The sequence below is a fragment of the Malaya genurostris genome, chromosome 2, assembly GCF_030247185.1.
Source record: "Malaya genurostris strain Urasoe2022 chromosome 2, Malgen_1.1, whole genome shotgun sequence".
NCBI classification, from domain to species: Eukaryota; Metazoa; Arthropoda; class Insecta; order Diptera; family Culicidae; genus Malaya; species Malaya genurostris.
The window spans coordinates 93771226-93787757 of NC_080571.1; the positions used below are offsets into that span (position 1 = coordinate 93771226).

At 35.9% G+C, this 16532-nt stretch overlaps 1 protein-coding gene across 1 annotated transcript in view; it reads right to left on the bottom strand.

The window, feature by feature from the left end:
• The window catches only part of LOC131432785 (uncharacterized), a 151244-nt gene that overhangs the window by 15449 nt on the left and 119263 nt on the right, over positions 1 to 16532 (bottom strand). The window contains exons 4-5 of the mRNA XM_058599297.1: positions 2093 to 2317; positions 1508 to 1706 (exon numbers count right to left, since the gene is read on the bottom strand). Of these exons, the coding sequence (XP_058455280.1) occupies positions 1508 to 1706; positions 2093 to 2317 (424 nt within the window). The remainder of the gene's footprint in view (positions 1 to 1507; positions 1707 to 2092; positions 2318 to 16532) is intronic.

Here is a 16532-nt window from a genome sequence, read left to right on the forward strand (position 1 = left end):
ACTTCTTTACTTCTTTACTTCTTTACTTCTTTACTTCTTTACTTCTTTACTTCTTTACTTCTTTACTTCTTTACTTCTTTACTTCTTTACTTCTTTACTTCTTTACTTCTTTACTTCTTTACTTCTTTACTTCTTTACTTCTTTACTTCTTTACTTCTTTACTTCTTTACTTCTTTACTTCTTTACTTCTTTACTTCTTTACTTCTTTACTTCTTTACTTCTTTACTTCTTTACTTCTTTACTTCTTTACTTCTTTACTTCTTTACTTCTTTACTTCTTTACTTCTTTACTTCTTTACTTCTTTACTTCTTTACTTCTTTACTTCTTTACTTCTTTACTTCTTTACTTCTTTACTTCTTTACTTCTTTACTTCTTTACTTCTTTACTTCTTTACTTCTTTACTTCTTTACTTCTTTACTTCTTTACTTCTTTACTTCTTTACTTCTTTACTTCTTTACTTCTTTACTTCTTTACTTCTTTACTTCTTTACTTCTTTACTTCTTTACTTCTTTACTTCTTTACTTCTTTACTTCTTTACTTCTTTACTTCTTTACTTCTTTACTTCTTTACTTCTTTACTTCTTTACTTCTTTACTTCTTTACTTCTTTACTTCTTTACTTCTTTACTTCTTTACTTCTTTACTTCTTTACTTCTTTACTTCTTTACTTCTTTACTTCTTTACTTCTTTACTTCTTTACTTCTTTACTTCTTTACTTCTTTACTTCTTTACTTCTTTACTTCTTTACTTCTTTACTTCTTTACTTCTTTACTTCTTTACTTCTTTACTTCTTTACTTCTTTACTTCTTTACTTCTTTACTTCTTTACTTCTTTACTTCTTTACTTCTTTACTTCTTTACTTCTTTACTTCTTTACTTCTTTACTTCTTTACTTCTTTACTTCTTTACTTCTTTACTTCTTTACTTCTTTACTTCTTTACTTCTTTACTTCTTTACTTCTTTACTTCTTTACTTCTTTACTTCTTTACTTCTTTACTTCTTTACTTCTTTACTTCTTTACTTCTTTACTTCTTTACTTCTTTACTTCTTTACTTCTTTACTTCTTTACTTCTTTACTTCTTTACTTCTTTACTTCTTTACTTCTTTACTTCTTTACTTCTTTACTTCTTTACTTCTTTACTTCTTTACTTCTTTACTTCTTTACTTCTTTACTTCTTTACTTCTTTACTTCTTTACTTCTTTACTTCTTTACTTCTTTACTTCTTTACTTCTTTACTTCTTTACTTCTTTACTTCTTTACTTCTTTACTTCTTTACTTCTTTACTTCTTTACTTCTTTACTTCTTTACTTCTTTACTTCTTTACTTCTTTACTTCTTTACTTCTTTACTTCTTTACTTCTTTACTTCTTTACTTCTTTACTTCTTTACTTCTTTACTTCTTTACTTCTTTACTTCTTTACTTCTTTACTTCTTTACTTCTCTACTTCTTTACTTTCTTACTTTATTAATTCTTTCTATACAGAAATGTATTAATAGCGATTAGACTCACCGTCGAAACAGCTCTCCTTCCGGGTGCTGGGCAAGGAATCTGGCCTTTTTTCGCAGTAGTTGCACCGTTAATGCGTACGTAATTACCATCATCACCATAGGGATGTAGAATGCGACTAGAGAACCGAACACGAAGAAAGCTCGATTGTTGATCACGCACTCTCGCGGTCCGGGCATGATGTTATTTTCGTTGATAATACCTGTGGAGAAAGATGTCTTCATTATCAATCAATTCCGTCGGATTCACTTTAAGGTCACAGTCAGCTTCGTCACAATTGAATTTATTAAATCTGCATTACAAATCCGCAGCTAATAAACCGTGTCGTAACTAACACCACATGTCTCTGGTGGATTGGGAATTTCATCGAATAACGACAGAATTGACAGCCCACACACATACACATATGCACACAGGTCGGATGTTCCAAGTAAAAGAAAAATGAATCCACTACCGTATGCTACCAGCACTTCCATAGAGAATTTGCATTTGGCTTCTTGGTTCATACCAGATGTAGAGCTTCACCTACTCACTTATCGCTTCCACCGAATTCGGTACCCGTGCCAATCCCCTTCCCCGATGACTCACCTAAAACGGTAATCGAACTGGAGACTAGCATTGCCAGCAACCACACAAGCGCTATTTTGATCCCCGTCAGTCGCTTCGTAGAATGATGCCGGCTCCCGAGTGGATTCCGGATGCCCAAATAGCGTCCCAGACTGATGAAGCACATGTGCAGGATACTTGCCGAACACGCCAAAACATCGCAGGTCACGTAAATGTTACACCACGTTACGCCAAACGGCCAGTACCCTGTGGAAGAGAAATAAATTTTCGGGCGTCCTTAACATTCTGCATACAAATTTTGCATATCTTAATTTTCTATTCAAAACGTAACAATCTGGTTGCATAATAACAGAGCAGTGCAGTGAGTTTCTTTTTCGATTTAAGTATGCCGGATTGTCATGTTGGACCAGAACCGACAGGACGAAATTGATTGTACATGGCGGTCCGACCGTGAACTCTTTCAAAAAGTTATAAATCTGAAGTTCCTTTTAACTCTGTGCATCCATTGCCAGTCGCTTTTCCTTTCTTCAAAGGGGCGCCGTTGGTGAGACGCTTTCCCGACTAGAAACCGACCGGGTTTCGATTTCGTTTCGTTACCCAAAAGAACCTGGCTAATCTGCAAAATGAAGCAAATAACCACAGAAAGTCACAAGGATGGAACCACAGAGAACAGACGTTCAATCTAGGAGAAACTTTACTGAAAAAAGCTGTGTTGCTTTACATACTTTTACAAGTGAAAATTCGTTAAAATCACCGTTGCGTACGATTTTGCACGCATGAATTCCTATTGCATGCAAGCTCGAACGCAACAGCCCATAGCGCCTCGAAGCGCATCTTGTGATACTTGGTGATCAATTTGCCCAACAACCGTTGAATTTCGTTCACACATTGAAATCTCTACATGGATGTCTATTTTCTGTGATAGAACGACGAGAGAGAGAGAGAAAAAATCACTCTGCTCGTACGATGCAAGAAAACTTACTGGATTCGGTCCTTTGGAGTTCAATACTTGAATCGATCGTCGCTTGAATTGCATTTATATTCGTTGCATCAAAAAGCAGAGCAGGGACTCACAACCGGCAAAGTCGAAACCATCTCAGCTCCTTTGAAACCTTATTGTTGACTTTTATCCAGAGCCAAGTCGAATTGAAGCAGGTCTCATTTACACAATGGATTTGGTTTTCCACTTTGCACTTTGCTGGCTGATAATACTAGTCAGTCAGACACAGTCGAAAGCTTGCATGTCTTGTACTAGATTTTTACGGTGGTGGTGGTGGTGGTGGTGGTGGGCAAGCACAAGCAGAATTGTTGAGTTGGGTGAAAACTGAAACTGTTATATTCGTTTGACTCTTTTGTTCCGGAAACACCGGATTTTAAATTGCAATGTTACCGATTCAAGTGAATAGATTAGGGGAAATCCTGTTTCAGATTCATCACTGCAGCAAGGTTCGTTTGTCATTCAAATGTATGCATTCTGTTTGTGCTTAGTTAACTGCTCGTCGTGCCTCATATGGCAAGGACGGATGACTCACAGGACTTGTTTCAAAACGATCTCTTACACTTACTGTGGAGCCGTGAAAAACAATTGTTCAGAAAGAGAGAGAGAGAGATAGAAATGTAGACGAGCAGAACTGCTTTGGTAAAATTTCGGAAACCAAGCATTTGTTCAAAATTAGCAGTAAAATTTAAAGTGCTTATAATTTAGATAATGTTGATGCATCAATTACGGCAAAAGTTTTATTCTATGATACGGCAGATGCATTCCAGATGTAATCACGAAGGGAATGTAATACCCTTCTTTCTAGAATGAATGCTCACCGTTGAGCAGTTTCAGAAATTTGATAAAAATCTACAAGGATCAGCCCCACGGGATTGTTCCAGCTAATTGATGTTGCACGGAATACAAAATTTTGAATGAGCGATAGAGGGTTAATTTACAAATAGTCATCTCATCAGTAGAATCGCCAGATTATTTAGTGGATTATTCGATTTTCAATCAACGAATTGTGATAAAATCGGATACAATATCTTTGCTTCGGTTCTAAGAAGCAATACTGCAGAGAAAAAACTCGAATCTTGTTACTGCTGTTATAGGGTTATAGGGCCAATCTATCGAACAGAACAAAACCCTGTTTTAATCCACCTAGTAGTGTTTTGATGCCTTCCTCATATTACTCACAACATCATAAATATTAATAAAAATGTTATAAACTGGACACTAAACCGTTATTCCCAATCTTAGGGTCAATTGATAGGTCTTATGGTCCTTCCAAAAATTACTGCATATTTTCGGATGCAACAAACATTTAAATCGTAATGTAGAGTGCGTACTAGTAGAGTTTGTATGTCATGTTAGTTGATGGCCGTGCGAACCGACTTTGATTTTACCGGTTCTCGGGTTCCGGTGCCGGAAGTGCATATAATAGTGAACCCACTTCGTTTTCTTAATGATAACCTACGCAATCAAAGCACTGTTTTATTCTGTATGTTATACTAGTTAATGTACATACAATCTCTTGGTTTCTTTCAAAAATCAAAGAACAAATTTTTGAATAGAATACCACAATATTATACATGAGAAAGGCATCATTACACCACTAGGTGGATTAAAATAGATTTTTATACAATTTGTTTTATCCCGGCTTTACATTCTTTTATTCTTTCGGTCGCTCTTATCATAAAATAGCTAAAATTTTTATCAACCGCAGCACCGTCTCTTACCAATATCACAATATAGTTCATTTTGTGTTTTTTTTCCACCGTGTAACCACGTACCGGTGTTGTACATATTGTCATTCTACATGGCGATTTGAAATCTTTGACACTCATCGCCCTGTAGCTGCGTAACCGGAGGTCGGATCCGGATAAAATTTTACAGTAGCTTAAAAGATAATATGAGCTTTAATTCAAATCAAAATTTGTGAAAATCGGCTCTTCACCACTTTCGGTGCTTCCGGAACAGGAAAAGAGGGGACCGGTAGTGTCGAGTTAGGTTTTTATATCCACAAACTAACAAGCTAGGCAAACTAGAAGAATTTATTAGACAGTTTTATGGGATTTGCACCTGTTTTTGACTTATCCACTTATCACGCTTTAGTTTCGTAACCGATAGTCGGATCTGGATAAAATGTTTTCAAATTTTTAGGAAACTATAAGACCTTTCATTTAAATCTTAGTTTGCAAAAATCGGTTGAGCCGTTACAGAGAAAATTGAGTGCACACTTTTTCTCTAATTTTCACATATTATCATGTAACTCCGGAACCGGAAGTCGGATCCAAATGAAATTCAATAGCATACTATGAGATCATAATACCTTTCATTTAAATCTTAGTGTGTGCAAATCGGTTCAGCCATGTTTGAGAAAAGGTAGTACATATATTTTCCATTTTTTGGTACATATCATCCTATATCTCCGGAACCTAAAGTTGGGTCGAGATGAAATTCAATAGCAGACTATGGAACCATGAGACGTTTCATTTGAATCTTAGTTTGTGGAAATCGGTTTAGCCATCTTTGAGAAAAGTGAGTGCATATTTTTGTTACATGCATACACACACACACACACACACACACACACACACACACATTTGCTCAGTTCATTGAGCTGAGTCGAATGGTATATGAAATTCGGCCCTCCGGGCCTCGGTTAAAAAGTCGGTTTTCACAGTGATTGCATAGCCTTTCTATATGAGAAAGGCAAAACAGGTTTCACTGTAAGAGTCGGTGTTGAACAGTCGTTCGCACCGCACGCGTATAGCTCTTGGCTCCTGGAATTTTTTTCTGGCTACCTAGAGTTTCATTGATTCAAGGCTTCAGTCTTTTTCAAGGCTACCTGAATCACTAACTAAGTGACTAAGTGATACAAAGAGTGATATTAGAGTGACTAAGAAATTAATCAGCCTTTTTTAAGGCTAGCTAGGAGTCTAATCGAAGACTAATTTAGCCTAGTTAATTTAATTTAAAATTTCATTAATTTCAAAAATGCCTGCGTCCAACCGGAAAGGCAACAAGCCTAAGGCTAAAAATAATTCAATACGGAATAAATCACAATCCGTTATTCAAAATTTTTCTAATAACATTCACGATCTTATAGAATCTGAATGTAAAAAAAACACAACGGACGGACTTCCCTTCCGTAGATTCTATTCCGTCTAGCAAAATTTACGAGATTCTTCCTGAATCCGATTGTAGCGACATAGAAGAAAATTCTTCGAAAATTCCCAAAATGGACGCTTGTCGTTCTGGGAAGAAACATCAATCTATGCCACCAGTGACGGTGATGATTTCCGACTTCAAAGCATTCCGTACTGAGCTTTCTACTTTTCTCCCGGAAGTAAAAGTCTCATTTCAAATCGGACGAAGAGGAGAATTTCGAGTCTTGGTGGATGGATTAGAAGATTACGAACGTCTTATTCGATATTTGTCCGAAAAACTTCATAAATTTTATTCATATGATATAAAATCAGACAGACCCTTCAAGGCTGTCTTGAAAGGATTATCAAATGATCAAAGTATTGATGAAATTAAAAATGAAATAAAAGAATTGCTTGGTTTTGCCCCTTCCCAAGTAATACTTATGAAAAAAAGAGCGAATGGTACTTCTAAACCACGCTCTGGAATTTCCCATGAACTTTACCTAATACACTTCAATCGAAGTGATGTAAACAATTTGAAAACTTTAGAAAAAGTACGTTTCATTTCCCACATTAAAATTCATTGGGAACATTATAAACGGCATAATCGTATTGCAAACTTAACGCAATGTCGTCGTTGCCAAGGCTTCGGCCATGGAACCAAAAATTGTCATATGGATATACGGTGTTTGAATTGTGGTAAATCGCATTCGAAAGACGTTTGTCCAATGAATGAAACCACTGATAAATTTTCATGTTCAAATCGCAATGGAAATCATAAATCCAATTATTTGAAATGTCCTGTCAGGGAAAAAATTTTAAACGCTCGTTCGCTTAGACAACAAGTCAAATCAACGACCTTAAATTTACAGAACATACCTGAAAATTCTTCTAAGGCACCTGCCAATTCGTCTTCTAACGAAAACAATTTATTAACAGGTAGATCGACCTCGTCATCATCTTCTTCTAATGTCAGTTATGCTGGTATATTAGGTAGAAATCTATCTCCTATTTCTTCTAATGTAAATAATCAAAACACAGGACCGCCTTGCAGTTCTTCTTCTAACGAAAACAATTTATTAATAGGTAGACCGGCCAAATCATCTTCTTCTAATGGCAGTCTACCTACAAATATTCCTTCAATGCCATTCGCTTCTTTAAATGAAGTCGATTTAGGCGATATAACTGAAAATAAAATGATCTACCTACAAGATCAACTTTTTCAAATGATCATCCAAATGAATTCGACTTCATCACTTTTTGAAGCATTTCAAATCGGATGGAAATTTGCAAATAATATTATAATGAATTTAAAATTTAACAGTGATGTTAAATAATTATTTGAATATTTTAAATTGGAATGCTCGATCTTTGAAATCGAGTGAAGATGAATTTTATAATTTTCTCAAAGTTCACAAAATTCATATTGCCATTGTGACAGAAACTTTTCTTAAACCAAATGTAAAATTGAAAAGTAATCCACATTATGTGGTTCATCGATTTGACAGGTTTACTGGAATTGGTGGTGGAGTTGCCATTTTTGTCCAACGGCAAATTAAACATCGAATTTTACCTTCTTTCAATACTAAAGTTATTGAAAGCTTGGGAATCGAAGTTGAAACCATTCATGGAATTTATTTCATCGCTGGAGCATATTTGCCATTCCAATGCACCGGCGAACAATTAAATTTCTTTAAAGGCGATTTGCAAAAACTTACAAGATATCGATCGAAATTTTTCGTAATAGGGGACTTAAATGCTAAGCATGTCCAGTGGAATTGTAGGCAAAATAACAGTAATGGTAAAATACTTCATAATCAACTCTCAGCTGGTTACTTTACAGTTCTTCATCCCAGTAATCCTACTTGTTTCTCTTCCGTGAAAAACCCGTCTACAATTGATCTGGTTCTAACAGATCAAAGTCACATTTGTAGTGAACCGGTTACTCATGCTGATTTTGACTCAGATCATCTTCCTGTAACATTCAGACTTTCCAACGAAGCTATAATTAATCCAATTAGTTCTATTTTCAACTATCATAGAGCTAATTGGTTGGATTACAGATCTCACATTGAAAATCATGTGGATCATGAAACTATTTTAGAAAATTCTGCGGACATCGACACAGCAATTGATAATTTGAATCATTATATTATCGAAGCTAGAAATCTTTCAGTTCCCAAAGCTCAAACTAAATTAAATTCTCCTATCATCGATGACAATCTTCAACTGCTCATTCGGTTGAAGAATGTTCGTCGACGACAATATCAACGTTCTCGTGATCCTGCTATGAAAAACATAGTTAAGGATTTACAAATAGAAATTAAACATAGATTTACTCTTTTGCGAAATGAAAATTTCGCTAAAGAAGTTGAACAAATTAAACCATATTCTAAACCTTTCTGGAAACTTTCTAAGGTTCTTAAGAAACCTCAGAAACCAATTCCTGCTCTCAAGGAAGGAAATCAAATACTTCTTACAAATGGTGAAAAAGCTCAGCAGTTCGAGAGTGTCCACAATTTTAATTTAAACGTTGTGAGTCCTATTGAAAATGAAGTCTCACTGAAGTATGATCATATTTCAACCCAAGTGTTATCACACGATGACATTATTGAGACGAATTTTGATGAAATTAAATCAATTATTAGGAAACTCAAAAACATGAAGGCTCCTGGTAATGATGGAATTTTTAATATTCTTATTAAAAATCTTCCCGATGTTGCCTTGAGACTCCTGGTTAAAATTTTCAACAAGTGTTTTTCATTAGCTTACTTCCCAAAAAGATGGAAAAACGCTAAAGTAATTCCTATCCTAAAACCTGATAAAAACCCAGCAGAAACATCAAGTTATCGCCCAATTAGCTTACTTTCTTCTATCAGTAAACTTTTTGAAAAAATTATCTTGTTAAGAATGATGACTCATATAAATGAGAATTCAATTTTTTTACCAGAGCAGTTTGGATTTCGTCATGAACATTCAACTACTCATCAACTTGTCAGAGTAACGAACATGATAAAATCAAATAAATCTTCTGGGTTATCCACTGGAGTTGCTCTTCTAGACATAGAAAAAGCATTCGACAGTGTTTGGCACAAAGGTTTAATAGCAAAAATGTCTGATTTCCAGTTTCCTATTTATTTGATCAAAATGATTCAAAATTATTTAACTGATCGTACTCTTCAGGTTAGCTATCAGAATTGTAAATCTGAATTGCTACCCGTACGAGCCGGTGTTCCGCAGGGTTCGAGTGTAGCTCCAATCTTGTATAATATTTTCACTTCTGATCTTCCAAATCTACCCGTTGGTTGTCAGAAATCGCTATTCTGTGACGACACAAGTCTGTTAGCCACAGGTAGAAATCTAAGAGTGATCTGCAGTCGCCTACAAAGAAGTTTAAATATTTTCTGTGATTATCTGTCAAAATGGAAAATTAAACCAAATGCAGCAAAAACGCAATTAATTATCTTTCCTCACAAGCCAAGAGCTTCTTTTCTTAAACCAAACAATAATCACATTCTCAAATTGAATGGCTTGGAATTGACATGGTCTGATCAAGCTAAATACTTAGGTTTAACGTATGACAAAAAACTCACTTTCAAGGATCACATTGAAGGAATCCAGGCAAAGTGTAATAAATATATTAAATGTTTATATCCTCTTATAAACAGAAATTCAAAGCTCTGTCTAAAAAACAAATTGTTAATTTATAAACAAATTTTCAGACCAGCCATGCTTTATGCGGTACCAATTTGGTCAAGCTGTTGTTCCACCAGGAAGAAAACGCTTCAAAGGATTCAGAATAAAATTCTGAAAATGATTCTGAAGCGTCCTCCCTGGTTTAGTACAAATGAGTTACACAGACTCTCAAATATAGAACCATTAGATGTAATGTCACATAATATTATAAGCAAATTCCGACAAAAATCGATGCAATCTTCAATTGAATCGATTCGCTCTCTGTATTAGTTAGTAAGTTAGTATATAAGTTCCTTTTCCCCATTACACAATACAAGTAGGTTTAGAATTTTCCCTACACAAAAATCTCAGAATTGCGGAAGCAAATGATGTCTTCATGGTAATAACCAAATCATATATATATAACAGGGCTGAAAAGTCACCACTTGTGGCTGAACACCCAATTTAAATCTTAATAATTTAATTTTAACTCATATTCCAATAAATAGTTATTTATTTATATATATATTTATAGGTTTCACTGTAACTAATGTTTTTTTTTGTATATGAGATGATTACTGAAGCTGAGATTAATGGGGGTACCGAATCCTTATATTTCTATTTAATATTTCAATCTGACTTCATGATACCTATGAATTAATATTCAGTTTTACGAGTGTAGCTGAATTCATCTAAGGGATTGTAAACCATTTCATTTGATTCGAGATTTTTAAAAATCAGTGTAGCCATCTTTGAGAAATCGTAGTACGTTTCAAGTTAAATTTTTGTGTCACTTCCAGGATCGAAAACTTAAATAATTTTATTTGGTCATCGACTATTAAAATCTGCAAACTCGATCAACTCGATTAATTTATGTGAAATGGACTTTTTTCCACTGACATCACCCTGCATCTCCTGAACCGGAAGTAGGAACTGATTAAGTGAAAGGTTGCTTTATGGGATTTTTAGATCTTTTATTTGAATATTAGATGGAGAAAATCGGTTCAGCCATCTACGTGGATAACGAGTGTGATATACTTTCGATTAGTTTTTGTTTGGCGTCTATACAAAGAAGTTGAAAAATGTTCGTGTGGCGATTTTTATAATGGATGAAAATTTAGAACAACGTGCATGCATCAGATTTTGTGTTGCAAATGGATTTAAGTGTTCCGAAACGTTGAAAATCTTAGAAAAGGCCTTTGGTGAATCGTGTCTAGGAAAAACACAGGCATACGAGTGGTATAAACGCTTCAAAGGTGGTCGTACAAGCTTGGATCATGATGAGATCTCTGGCCGCCCAACAACATCTGTTACTGAAGATAACATTGAATCAGCGAAGCAAATCGTGTTGCAAAATCGTTCTGTATCGATTAGAGAGATTGCTGTGTTGTTGGTCAGCTCTTATGGATCAGCCGAACACATTTTAACTGATGTTTTGGGTTTGAAACGCGTCGCTTCTCGGCTGGTGCTAAAAAAGCATACACCACGATAATGCGCCGGCTCACACAGCGTTGGTTGTGTCGCATTTTCTGGTCAAAAACTCAACCAATATCATCAACCAAGCACCGTACTCTCCAGATATGGCCCCGTGTGACTTTTTTCCTCTTCCCCAGACTCAAATTGCCATTGCGGGGATCGCGTTTTGAGACCATAGAGACCATAAAAGAGAATTCGCTGCGTGAACTAAAGGCCTTACCTTCGGCGGCCTATAAAACTTGTATGAAAAATTGCATCAAGCGTTGGCATGCATGTATTGTCGCAGGAGCAGAGATGTCTATCTCCTCTGTGTGACGAAGAGCAAGCAAAATTTCTCCCCTCGCACTGACAACTTCAACGAGAGCTCTTCTCTTTCACATTTATACACCACTGTTGTGTAAGTGTGCACGCATCATGAGTGCGTTTGTTTATTTCCTTTTACCTCTTCCACTGAATCGCACCAAAGTGCTAGAGCATTAGCTAATAAATTCTCTGAGGTGGATGCAGATACTTTCACATAGGTGTACACGCCGGTGAGCACTCTGCTGTATGGTTTTCGTAGATGAAGCGTGGACACGCAAAATCAGCAAAATAAAACAATTTATCGTAAAATTTTCGGTTTTCCTTGCAAATTTTTCATAGCAAGGCCAGATCTACTCTCTATTAATTGAAGTTCACAGAAGTGTTCGCTCACCATCACGCGCCAGTGGTCACTTGGGTGTATTTAGACGAGAGCGCGTGTGAGCGATTCATGCGAAGAGAATGTGTTTCACTCGCGCCAGCTGCTTTAACCACAAGCACACACTCAAATGCTGTCTATTCGACACTGAGAAGAAGTGCGCTTTCCTCTTTGTGCGGTGCTTCGTTTTTTTCATCCTCGGTGTGGCAAAAATCTGACTCTAGCGTGTATAACTCTGGTGAAATGCCATCTCTGCGCAGGAGGAGAGTACTTTGAACGCGATAATAAAGAAATTTATTAAAAATTGAAATTTTGCGTTTTTTAATAAAATTCCGGTTCTTTTTTGATCATAAGGTAGGACCAAGAGATCTTTCATTTGAATTTATGCTTGAGAAAATTCGTCCAGCCTACTTCGCGAAAAGTGATTTCATGTTGCATGTACACATACACACACACACACACCTACAAACTGACATGTGTTAATCTTGAAACACTGATTCGAAAGAGGATGTATACAGTCTTTTAAGTGCTGTTTGCTTCCGAGCTTCGCTTCGTCATGAGCATTCAAATTTCCTTTCATTGGGATGGAGAGGAAAAGTCACCTTCACAAACATGTCATGATCTCCGTTATAAAAGGACGGATCTCAACATACTATGGCTTGTTTTAAAGATATTAAAACGAGGTGTCCAAATTTTAGAATCGGCTTTGTTGTTGAGGTCAACTGAAGAAGATATTGTCAAAACTTTTGACATAAAAATTTGATAACTCGAAAAATAAACAATGGATAAAACAACAGCAAACAGCAGCGTCCTGGCTGACAGGAAGTCCGACCAAATTGCTGAGATCTGCACCTTTTTCCTCGGTACACACATACAGACACAGACATCTGCTCAGTTCGTCGAGCTGAATCGAGTGCTATATGACACTCGGCTCTTTTTCTAAAGTGAAAATATAACAGTTAGCCTGAAACTAAGTTAACCAGCTCGTTTAAATTTTTGATTACTGGTTAAAGCATGTAATAATATTAACTATCACTTAGATAACTCGTTCAGCTCACACCTTTACAGGGGTATGAGGTGGGACCATCATCATCATCATCATCATCAACTAGAATAAAATATCGAGAAAATTTTCAAAAACGTATTTCCACCTGGTTTACTTTGTTTCAACAGATTTTCCATATTTTCACCAAACTCGACTAAAATTGTACAAAAAAACGTTTGCAACTTTTAATCCAAATGAGAACATGTGTAATCTGATGATTGGCTACTAATTTTTAAAATAGCTTAGATGGTTAATAGTTAGAAAGCCTCTGCTTTCGAACGGAGCCTCGGAGGCCCACGGTGTCCTATACCACTCGACTCAGTTCGACAAACTCGGATATCATATGTGTGAGTGTAGTGAGAATAATGCAATGTTTTAATATTTTCAGACTTGTGCACGTTTCTTTCTGAAACTTTCCCAGATCCTAAAAACTCCACATCTACATACCTCACAAGTTGAACCAAGAAATGCTCATCGGTACGGTTTGTTCAAATTACGTGAATGTTTTTTTGTTGTACTTAACGTAACAACATAATTTTCGCTTTGCATTATTGGAAAGTTGTGCAGCAAATGCTGATCAAATATTCAGTACTATGATAAGACCACAATTACCTCAAAGATAGTTTTTATTTAAATGTTGTGTGTTATCGAGAAAAATTCTATCAACATTGTAATACTAGTATCCATAGTACTAACTACGATACTCCCTTCAGCTGAAATAGTCAAATTGGCCCTTTGTCTGTATGCCTCAATCAATCGATCAACTCATGATAACGATTATCGACACACGGAAGTGCGAAGAAAGCATGTCAGCTTCATTTGTATTCAGGACACTTAGTTATGTTTATCGCATTACCTACACATCTTTTTAATTTCAGATGCAAATACATCGCCGTCCAGTCTGGCGAGGAAATTGGAAGAGAATTCCGGAGTCTAGCATACCAGCGGCAGCATAAGAACGAGCCAGGTCAGCCAGGATCTTATCGACACATGGCGGAATGCCGACACGTGATGGAATAAACATACCGCACCGCGATGGTTTTTACATGCCACTACATATGGCCAATCTAGTCCATGGTGGCTATTGGTTAATCATCAGCCGAGTGACACTAACCAGCCAGTAAAAGGATGGGAAAATTGATCTCACCAGGTTGCAATTACATGTAAGAGGAAATCGTCCAACCACTCGGAACATGATCAGCACGATGCACAGTGATGCCAAGGTGGCAGAAATCCAAAAAATAAATTTCTTTTTTTCCTGCACTGTATTATTTTTTTGAATTCTCCGATAAGTGAAGGATTACTGTTTAAAGTATAAAAATTTTTGAATAAGAAATAATCCCTCCATATCCTCTCAAAGATAGGGTATTGTAAACTTTTTTTCATCCTTCCATACAAAAAATATGACGCAATGATGATGTTTTGCGATTAGAGTTCTATATAGTTAGGAAAGGGCTGCCACTGTTCAATAGTATTTGATTTAAAGGTTATTTTCAATTGTTGGTGGGGTCGACAACAAAGATCACAAAGACAAGGGCTATACTTTTGTAAATGAAGTCGGTGCGAGTAAAATTTAAATAAACGGTTATAAAGGGTGATTTTTTAAGAGCTTGAGAACTTTTTTAATCAATAAAACGCATAAAATTTGCAAAATCTCATCGGTTCTTTATTTTAAACGTTAGATTGGTACATGACATTTACTTTTTGAAGATAATTTCATTTAAATGTTGACCGCGGCTGCGTCTTAGGTGGTCCATTCGGAAAGTCCAATTTTGGGCAACTTTTTCGAGCATTTCGGCCGGAATAGCCCGAATTTCTTCGGAAATGTTGTCTTCCAAAGCTGGAATAGTTACTGGCTTATTTCTGTAGACTTTAGACTTGACGTAGCCCCACAAAAAATAGTCTAAAGGCGTCAAATCGCATGATCTTGGTGGCCAACTTACCGGTCCATTTCTTGAGATGAATTGTTCTCCGAAGTTTTCCCTCAAAATGGCCATAGAATCGCGAGCTGTGTGGCATGTAGCGCCATCTTGTTGAAACCACATGTCAACCAAGTTCAGTTCTTCCATTTTTGGCAACAAAAAGTTTGTTAGCATCGAACGATAGCGATCGCCATTCACTGTAACGTTGCGTCCAACAGCATCTTTGAAAAAATACGGTCCAATGATTCCACCAGCGTACAAACCACACCAAACAGTGCATTTTTCGGGATGCATGGGCAGTTCTTGAACGGCTTCTGGTTGCTCTTCACTCCAAATGCGGCAATTTTGCTTATTTACGTAGCCATTCAACCAGAAATGAGCCTCATCGCTGAACAAAATTTGTCGATAAAAAAGCGGATTTTCCGAATGGACCACCTAAGACGCAGCCGCGGTCAACATTTAAATGAAATTATCTTCAAAAAGTAAATGTCATGTACCAATCTAACGTTTAAAATAAAGAACCGATGAGATTTTGCAAATTTTTTGCGTTTTATTGTTTAAAAAAGTTCTCAAGCTCTTAAAAAATCACCCTTTATGATAAATAAAATCAGAACATTTATAACATACATAACATAAAACACCTATATAAATGTTGTTATATAAATTTATTGATAATATATCAGGCGTTGGAATAAATTAGTAGCGTTTTTTTGGCTAAGTTTCATGATTTTTTAGTAAGAGTATCATTGCAGTACCGTTTTTCAAAGTATAGTCCATCATTATGTACCACTTTCTGTCATCTTTATGGCAAGACTTGCATACCACGTTTGAAAAAATCTTTTTCCTCAGATTCGACAAATGAATAGATTCAATTTTTGGTGGTGTCGTAGTTTTTGAAACTGACCAAACAAGTTATGCGCCATGGATTGGAGCAAATGGCAACCGTATGTCTGATATAAAATGGCGTCTGGGGCAGAAATATTTATTACAGTGATTACAAAATTAAAGCTTTTACTACTTTCGAAACATGGAGTCTTGCATTGTCATGAAGCAAAAATATTATGCCATGAAGATCTTCATATTACGTCCGATTTTCATGCAATGCACTGTCCAAACGCAGCATGTGTAATATGTATATAGAACCAGTGATGGTGTCACCTAATTTGAGTAGATCATAATAAATAGCGCTCAGTTGATCACACCACATGTACTTTTTCAGTTGTCCGGAACTTTCTTGTAGTTCTTATAAAATATTCTCAAATTTGAGCCGCGAAAACCACTTTATGCATGTTTGCTCATCGTCATTTTTTTCGTATTTTTTCATTTTACATAAGATACTTTAACATAATAAAATAATAAGTTTAATTAGATAATTTAACAAAATAAAAATCCATTAATATTATTAAAGCGGTAGTATTCAACCAAATTCTATTTTGTTTTTCTTTTATTGAATAGTTTGTGTTTTTTCATAAAATCGACTCGAAAAACTTAAAAAATGTTAAATGCCGAACATGTTACAAAAATTAATAT